The sequence below is a fragment of the Copadichromis virginalis genome, linkage group LG23 (assembly GCF_057382275.1).
Source record: "Copadichromis virginalis isolate Kocher_CV1m ecotype Utaka linkage group LG23, C_Virginalis_male_GT1.1, whole genome shotgun sequence".
NCBI classification, from domain to species: domain Eukaryota; kingdom Metazoa; phylum Chordata; class Actinopteri; order Cichliformes; family Cichlidae; genus Copadichromis; species Copadichromis virginalis.
In genome coordinates, this window is record NC_140639.1 from 47,255,966 (window position 1) to 47,265,480 (window position 9,515).

A 9,515-nucleotide genomic window follows, 5' to 3' on the forward strand; every position below is an offset into this window, starting at 1 on the left:
ATGTAAATGTCCTCATGTGGAAAAGACTGAAACACAACTCCCACATATCACTAATGTAACAGATCCATTTAGGGAGAGTGAGAACACTAGGCTGGATGTGTTTTAATGCAGGAACATTCATCATGTCTTGAGTTCAACAAATCATTTACATTGAATATGTGAGCTGGATGGTTACACGATACAATGTGATTGTCAACAATAACTGCAATGAACGCTGGTTTGAGGGCGGAGTCAAGGAGGCCATTTACGTGAAAAGGGAAAGACCCTCTCTGAATCAAGGAGGGGGCCTAAGGGTACATCTGTCACCATCTTACAATGCTGTGATTGCAGCCGTTCTCCAACTCTCTGTGAATGGTACTCAAGACCATTGATCAGTGGTTGTTGATCAATGGTCATGAGAATTTGCATAATCATGATTAAGGAACTGACCTCCCAGCCCATTGTTCCTTCAGTCGGCTGGTTTCTCTGACTGAAAACGCTACGTCCAGAAGAACAGGATCAACTTTTGGAGATTTACTTCCCTGGATGATTGAGCACGCATCAAGACCTTTAATCAGGCCAACAAATATCTTGTACTCAATTTTAGCAGCAGCCATTGTGACACTGATGATAAAACTTGTGTAAAAGTGCGAAGCTGTAAAAAAGTAATTATAAAAAAGCATTTTTGTAGCTGAATGTTACTGGATAGCTGTTTCATCTGTAACACATCAAAATAACCTGCTAAGGTTTAATAGGCTATAAGGAACACACTCACTTCCTGAGCCCTGGGCAATAAGAGACGTTTTGTGTTTTATAATTTATTGATATGTTTGATCCTTTCTGACCTGCGTTAATGAAGCAGTCATTAGAGCACCATGTCCGCTATAATAGTTCTGTAGTTTGATGCTTGAGTCGTTGCAGACTTGTTGAAACTCCCTCACCCGTCAAAGCAGCGTCTTTGTTATTCGAGTCCAGCAGATGGCAGTGTTTCACTGTCTGACGGCTGTCTGAAGCTTCAGCTGGTTTATCCGTTTGCTATGTTTGCCATGTTACAGTGGGGAGGAAAAACTCCTTTTTGACAGGAATATCTAGACATGAGTGATTACTGCAGTGGGGCACTATCTGTGCTATCTATAAGAAATGTTAGCAACAATAAAACTCTGAGGATCAGGGCTCCATTTCACTCCAGTGTTCAGTGGCATTTTAAAAGAGTGAATACCGACGCTGAATGTCTTTGTAAAGCAAAAGCACTTTGTTAGCCTTTACAGAGCAAAGCTATGGATCAATGTGCAGTGAAGAAAAATCCAGGTGGCCAGTCTGTCCTTTCCTAACCAATCACAGAGCTCCGTACATTGTTGCGCTGGAGAATAACTAAATATAATATAAAGATGATATTGAAAATAATCTTTTGTAGAGTCACTACTTAGTGGGCAGAGGACAGTTATCACTTTGCTGGATGCTTTAAAGTCACATGTTCTGTATTTGCTGTATGCAGATTAACAGCTTTCATTAGACTTCATATGATAATCAGATAAGATAGAACTTTATTAATCCCTTGGGTGGGTTCCTCTGGGAAATTCGGTTTCCAAAAGCACAGCACCGACAGAAGTTACAGTTACAGAATGAATGTTATATATATACATACATACACACATATATATAAATACAGAGACAAATATAAATAAAAATAAAATATACGAAGGGGATAAATAGAATAAATAGGAATAAAAAATAAAAATACAAGTGAATTGCACATTTCAAGTATTGAGGTCTATTGCACTGTTGACTATTAACAAAAGTATTGCACAAAGGTATTGCACAGTGAGGTGAAGAGGCACTACAGCTTAGTTGTTCCCCCCTCCTTTGTCCTCCTGTTTCCCCTCCCTCTCCCCTCCAGAGAGGAGTTAAACAGTCTGATGGCGTGTGGGACAAAGGAGTTTTTAAGTCTGTTAGTTCTTGTCTTGGGGAGAAGCAACCTGTCACTGAACAGACTCTTCTGGTTGTTAATGGCCGTGTGCAGAGCAGCATTGTTCATAATGTCCATCAGTTTCTTTAATGTCCTTTTCTCTGCCACTGTCACCAGAGTGTCCAGCTTCATGCCAACCACAGAGCCAGCCCTCCTGATCAGTTTCTCCAGCCTGCGTGAGTCCTTCTTTGCTGTGCTGCTCCCCCAGCACACCACAGCATAGAAAAGTACTCCAGCAACCACTGACTGGTAAAACATCCTCAGGAGCTTCCTGCAGATGTTAAAAGACCTCAGCCTCCTGAGGAAGTACAGTCGGCTTTGGGCTTTTTTATACAGGTGCTCTGTGTTGCATGACCAGTCCAGTTTATTGTCCACCCACAGCCCGAGGTACTTGTACTTGTTGACCACCTCCTCCCCCTCTATCTGAACCGGCAGTGGACCTTCTCTGGACCTCCCGAAGTCCACAACCAGTTCCTTGGTCTTTGAGGTGTTGAGTTGCAGGTGGTTTGTGCAACTCAACACCTCAACAGTGAAGTGTTTCTCTTTCAGTGTTTATTCTTGGACATGGATATGCATATACATGGATTTTATTAAAATATGAAATTATTGTGTAAATAACGCTACATTTTAGATCAAAAGTTAGTAGAATTACAAAGGGTTTGTAGATTGTAAATGCAAAATGAGTTTGATTAGCCTGTAGAAACACAAAAGAGAGTAACAGGAAGTGTGTGTGTGACAGGACCTTTGCATGCCTATAGAAGGAGTGAGCACCCAGAGAGAAAAACAGAAGAGACAGACTCTAGCCAGATGAAGCAATGGAGGCTTTAAGAAAAGACATGAAAATGATATTAATGGTATGGTTTAGTGTGTTAATATAGGCCACAAATAGATAAAGGTGGACTTTCCTCAACCTAGAATTTTGAGCATAGCAGCAAAACCATAGATTTAACATAATTGGGAAAAAACAAGCCAAAGTTTGGCTTAAAATTTTACAGCTTGACCTCCCACTTGTCCCGATCCTGAGAAGAAGCTCAAAGGACAGTCAATCTCCTGATGAAGACCAACAGAGCATCGTGAACCTGAAGAATTAACAGCAGGCTGGTAAGAACAGTGTGACATAACTGTTTAAAGGCATTGAATGTGATATTTTGCCTGGCTGGGACTTAATCTACAAGGAAAATACTGAAAGGAAACGGAGAAGAAACAGATTGTGTTTGCTGGAGATTTAAGACAACAAAGGACACTTTGAGAAGGGTACAGGGGCCAGTGGGAAGGTGAAGCCCAGAGGAGTATAATTGGGTTGAAATTGAAGCCTGAAAAAGGCCCAACAGAGACTGTACTTCCTGAGAATTCTCAGGAGGAATAACATCACACAGAGACTGCTGGTGTCCTTCTACAGAGCCACCATTGAGAGTGTTCTAACTTACTGCATATGTATTTGGTACACTAGCTGCACAGGGGCTCAGAGGAAAGCACTCCAAGGGATCATTAACACCGCCCAAAAGATCACTGGCTGCCCTCTCCCCACACTGGACGTTCTACACAACGCCCACTGTTTTAAAAAGGCCCAAAACATCATAAAAGACACCTCACATCCTGGCCACTCCCTGTTCGAACTGTTGCCCTCAGGCAGACGGTACAGGGCAATCAGAGCAAGGACTAATAGACTCAAACACAGTTGTTATCCAACTGCAATAACACATCTGAATACTACAAAAAAAATGTCCATCACGCCACTCTTGTGTTAATCTATGCACGGTCTGAAGCATGTGTGTGGGAATGTATGTGAATGTTTTACTGTTACATCTTATTAGTATTTTAAGTATTCTATCTATTTTATTTATTGAATTTTATTGTTTTATTTATATTTTGATATTGCTAGGGATGATGCAATGATCGGGGACCATTCTTCATTTCGTTGTTCTCGTGACAATGACAATAAAGTTTCTGATTCTGATTCTGAACTCATGATGGTGTTTAGAGATGTCCACCAGAGCACAACAAAGAGTCTCTTGCAGATTAAACCCAGGCGATAAGGTCCATACCAAGTACTCCTAATGACGCCAACAGTTTGCAAAATCGCTGAGAGGCCCTTTTGGATCCACCAGAGCCATTGCAAAAAAGTGGAAGTGAGTGACAGCATAACCTAAAAGACACCACCACCCCGACTCTTTGGTGATCTACAGGTGAAGGGAGGGCTGATTGGGTATATCCCGCCTTCTACTTCTCACCTGTAGTCTACTCACCAGAGAAATCGGTGTGTCTGGTCATCATGAAGATTATTCTGTTTACCACCTTGGCCCTGCTGCTTACAGCATGGACTCTGATGCACTTAATGGATCAAGAAGCCAACTTGTATAGAAGGACATGGACATATGACAATTCACACCTGGTTGAAGTGACACAGGACCACATCCATCCCTGGATGAACAACGCCTGATACAGATATATATGCTCACACATGCCTACTACAACGCAGCATGCTATATTATATGGCAAACCTATGAATATGACTCAAGTGACATGCGCAGCAAGCTTTGCCAATCTAGATTATCAATATTCAGGAATTGTCCTAACCACAGCGACCCCCTGACTATGGGACTATCGTTTTGGGCTGTTTTTAAATGCATCGACCACCATCAACAAAGAGCAACTTCTCCTCACACTTGTCCAGCTGTCAAACTCTGAAAGAGTTACAGTTTCACCACTGAGCACTTTGAATGGTTATTCTTTTATTTAAAAGCACTTATTCTAGCTGCATCATCAATACGACAAAAACTGTGACTTCAACAAAAATGTATCTAAAAATATTTAGGGGGAAATGTTCCTACACCCCTCATGTAAACGTTACACCTCCAAAAGGGAGAAATAATCAGAATAAGGCGTAATCATTGTCTTGATAATAATGACCATGAAAATGAAACTAGGCCTACCTTTAGTTCAGCACACTCAGTGTTACATAAAGACATGCGAACATGCCATCATCCATTCTGGAGCCTACTTTTAAAAAGAGCGAGCTGTTTATTCTGGCTGAGTAGCAAACAGAACCAACCATGACAACCTAAACTGGGAAAACACTTGGAAACCTTGAACACTGGGAATATGGAGACACAGGGGATAGGTGAACAGGCACTCTGACAAAGGACAGAGGAAAACAGAGACAATATATATAAGACAAGAAGTAACACAGACACCCTTTTCGGTGACAAAAAAGAGAAAATATCCAGTGAAAGGCAGTTATCTTGGAAAAACTGCCTTATTGATGTCAACGGTCAGAGAAAAATGTCTGATAGGAAGGCAACCGTAGCTCATACAACCATTTGTTGCAACCAAAGAATGCAGAAGAGCGTTTTGGTCAGCTAAGAACAGGAAATTGAAGCTACAGTTCTCAAAATTTGACATGAGAAGATTGGATAAATGTTGCCTGGTCTGATGAGTCTTGATTTCTGCTCTGACATGCAGATGGCCGGGTCAGAATTTGGCATAAATAGCATGAAAGGATGGATCCATGCTGCCTTATGTCAGCTGTGCAGACTAGTGGTGGTGGTGTCACTGTGGGGGGGAGGGGCGGTATTTTTTTGCTGAAACGTTACATAGTGAGTGTGTGTGTGTGTGTGTGTGTGTGTGTGTGTGTGTGTGTGTGTGTGTGTGTGTGTGTGAGAGAGAGAGAGAGAACAACTTGAAACAAACTGCAGCAATAAGGGCAAACTAGTGCACAGTTATGTTTACGTGAGCGTTATTTTGTATGCATTTGTACAGTTCCATAACTGTGAGAATACATCGATAGCATTTAACTCTAGTAACAGGCATTTGTACCAGTAAGCATGAAAAAGTAGGGAAAAGAACTAGTATGTAAGCACTGACTAGTACTGTAAAGTATATGTGTATATAGGTCAATCGTGGCTCAAGAGTTCGCAGTTCATCCTGTAATTGGAAGGTTGCCAGATTGAGCCCCGCCTCCGACAGTCTCGGTCGTTGTGTCCCGGGGCAAGACACTTAACCCGTTGCCTACTGGTGGTGGTCAGAGGGCCCGGTGGCGCCAGTGTCCGGCAGCCTCGCCTCTGTCAGTGCGCCCCAGGGCAGCTGTGGCTACAATGTAGCTGCCATCACCAGTGTGTGAATGTGTGAATGACTGAATGTAGTGTAAAGCTCTTTGGGGTCCTTGGGGACTAAGTAAAGCGCTGTACAAGTACAGGCCATTTACTGTGCATGTGTTTATGCTCAAGTGTATGAATAAATTAGTCAGTTTTAAACAGTTGCAATTTAAACAGTAGAAGAGTGGCACTATATTTATATATTTATAAAGAATTTCAAACAACAATTAATTGATGGTCAAAGCAGGTTTATTTAATTAATATCCAGATTTCCAATTAGTTCCCAATTGATTCAGCAGCAAATCACATCACCAGTCACTTCAAGGCTGTATGTATTATTGTAAGGTAGACCCTACAATAATACATACAGAGAACCCAACAATCATATGACCCCCTATGAGCAAGCACTTTGGCGACAGTGGGAAGGAAAAACTCCCTTTTTACAGGAAGAAACCTCCGGCAGAACCAGGCTCAGGTCGGGGCGGCCATCTGCTGCGACCGGTTGGGGTGAGAGACTGAAGACGTTTGTTGTAGGTCTGATTGAAGGACTGATGTGATGGTAAGTTGTCTGCTGCTCCGCTTTGAATATTGAGAGATTAGTTGATGGATTTCAAGCCAAATTGTGCCCAAGTTTAAGACCACATTCATTGCTTTTTTTTGTTGATGTTATTGTTTTGGGCTTTTTTTCCACAAGAATTTCTAGCTCCCCTAGAATTCTGGCCACCCAAACGATGATTGCTGCTGAGAGAACACAAGGTTTTGTCCCCCTGTACTATTCATGTCAGTGCAGGGGGTTCTCCTTGAGAGGCCAGGGTGGAAAAAGGGATGCTTCAGAACCTCCGAGGGTGTTATGCGCAGATTTGCATCCAAGGCCAACATTTCTTTGATTAGCCTTACAAATAATGTTTGGCCATTTTCCGGTCCTCGCCTAACTTTCAGCAGTTTTTCGAGGTCATCGAGACACTTAAGTTTTATATATCGAGTTTCCTTTGATCGATAATGTGTCTCGTATTGAAATTGTTCTTGGGTCTTAAATGTCCAGCGCTGTTTGTTGTAGTTATCCTCGATGAAGTAGCAGTCAGTGTACAGGCCAGACTCTAGGAGATGATCTGGTAGCTGACCCTGGGTTTCAATTATGAATTTTAAAACATCATAATCGTCTTCCCCAGGATAGAGAGGCACCCCTGTAGCAAGCTCCACAGCTACCAGCCCCAGAGACCACATGTCGATTGCTTCGTCGTATGGAATGCCAAGCATAACCTCAGGTGCACAATAACCAATTGTCCCCACACGGTCACCAGGAATCACTGCAGAAGCAGGACATGCGAGGCCAAAGTCTATGAGTTTGACTTTGACGGGAGACTCACTGTGGTTCAGCACCATGATGTTTCCAGGTTTGAGGTCAGCATGCACTATTCCCACAGAACCCAGGTGGAACAGAGCATTTGCGAGCTGATGCAAAATTGGCCTGAGTTCTCTCATTGGGAGACCTCGGTTATTCCGGTCCCCAATGTAGTCCCACAGGCTTTGGTCAAGCAATTCGAAATTCAAGCAAATGCGCTGTCCATCGAGGAAATAGTCGTTCCATTCCACAATGTTGCACCTGTCTGGATCCAAGCGTCGTAGCTGCTCCAGGATGAAAATTTCCAGTTTTGCCTGGAGCAGAATTTCAGGGTCGCTCTTGTTGACTTTAATAGCAACGGTTTTGTTGTTTTTTGTATCGCGACATCTGGTTACCAAACCAAAGCCTCCTTCTCCAAGGAAAGCCTCTACCACGTGGTGATCTCCTAAAATGGTCCCTTCCGTTATTTGAAGATCATCTTCAGAGGCAGATGGGTTGGCTGAGGTGTTGATGTCTCCTTTTTGAGGAAATTCAACTGAGTTTTGGAAACTGCAGCTGAATTTTTGCAATCCATGACTTTTCCAGCTTGAAGGCTGCTGAGAGAGCACAAGGAGTTCTCCCCCTGTACTATTCATGTCAGTGCAGGGGGTTCTCCTTGAGAGGCCAGGGTGGAAAAAGGGATGCTTCAGAACCTCCGAGGGTGTTATGCGCTGATTTGCATCCAAGGCCAACATTTCTTTGATTAGCCTTACAAATAATGTTTGGCCATTTTCCGGTCCTCGCCTAACTTTCAGCAGTTGTTCGAGGTCATCGAGACACTTAAGTTTTATCGATCGAGTTTCCTTGGATCGATAATCTGTCTCGTATTGAAATTGTTCTGGGGTCTTAAATGTCCAGCGCTGTTCCTTGTGGTTATCCTCGATGAAATAGCTGTCAGTGTACAAGCCAGACTCTAGGAGATGATCTGGTAGCTGACCCTGGGTTTCAATTATGAATTTCAAAACGTCATAATCGTCTTCCCCAGGATAGAGAGGCACCCCTGTAGCAAGCTCCACAGCTACCAGCCCTAGAGACCACATGTCAATTGCTTCATCATATGGAGTGCCAAGCATAATCTCAGGTGCACAATAACCAATTGTCCCCACACAGTCACCAGGAATCACTGCAGAGGTGTTACATGCGATGCCAAAGTCTATAAGTTTGACTCTGACTTGAGACTCACTGCGGTTCACAACCATGATGTTGACAGGTTTGAGGTCAGCATGCACTATTCCCACAGAACCCAGGTGGAATAGAGCATTTGCGAGCTGATGCAAAATTGGCCTGATTTCTCTCATTGGGAGACCTCGGTTATTCCGGTCCCCTATGTAGTCTGACAGGCTTTGGTCGAGGAGTTCAAAATTCAGGCAAATGCGCTCTCCATCGAGGAAATAGCCGTTCCATTCGACGATGTTGCACCTGTCTGGATCCAAGCGTCGTAGCTGCTCCAGGATGAAAATTTCCAGTTTTGCCTGGAGCAGAATTTCAGGGTCGCTCTTGTTGACTTTAACAGCAACAGTTTTGTTGTTTTTTGTATCGCGACATCTGGTTACAACACCAAAGCTTCCTTCTCCAAGGAAAGCCTCCACCATGTGGTGATCTCCCAAAATGGTCCCTTTAGATATTCCAAGCTCATCTGAGCCGAAGGATGGGTTGGCTGACATGGTGTAATGTGTCTGTTTGCGCTGTGAATTGGTGAGAAACAAAACTGAACTTGTTTTGGTTTCTCTCGTAAATTGCTCTCAAATCTTCTCAAAAGGGTTTTAGTTGCTGCAGGTCAACGTCCGTTAAGCATAAAGTAACAGGTGAGCGCTCCTATTTATAGGTTTTGGAATCAAAGCAAAGTTATGACATCAGAAAGGATCAAAGCAAAGTTATCACGTCACAAGCGATCGAAGCGATTCTAATATGTGCGCATGCGCACATATGAGAAGCGATCGAAGGGATTCTAATATGTGCGCATGCGCACACGTGCTTGCTTGTGTAATATTGTTCACACTAAACTTGACTCTAATCAATTTAATATCAGTCAATCAAAGAAAATGTTAGTTTTGGAAAATTTTAAAATGACATAACTGACAGTTAAAACATTTTT

At 42.9% G+C, this 9,515-nt stretch overlaps 1 protein-coding gene across 1 annotated transcript; it reads right to left on the bottom strand.

Annotated features, from left to right (window-relative positions):
- Positions 1-6,270: 6,270 nt before the first annotated feature.
- LOC146681861 (uncharacterized) lies at positions 6,271-9,253 on the bottom strand. Its single transcript, XM_085449794.1, has one exon. The coding sequence runs from the start codon at positions 9,082-9,084 to the stop codon at positions 6,748-6,750; it is 2,337 nt and encodes a 778-aa protein (XP_085305920.1). The 5' UTR covers positions 9,085-9,253; the 3' UTR covers positions 6,271-6,747.
- Positions 9,254-9,515: the final 262 nt, after the last annotated feature.

Excerpts from the sequence above, each read along its gene's own strand:
- LOC146681861 (XM_085449794.1), bottom strand. The coding sequence starts at position 9,084 with ATGTCAGCCAACCCATCCTTCGGCTCAGATGAGCTTGGAATATCTAAA.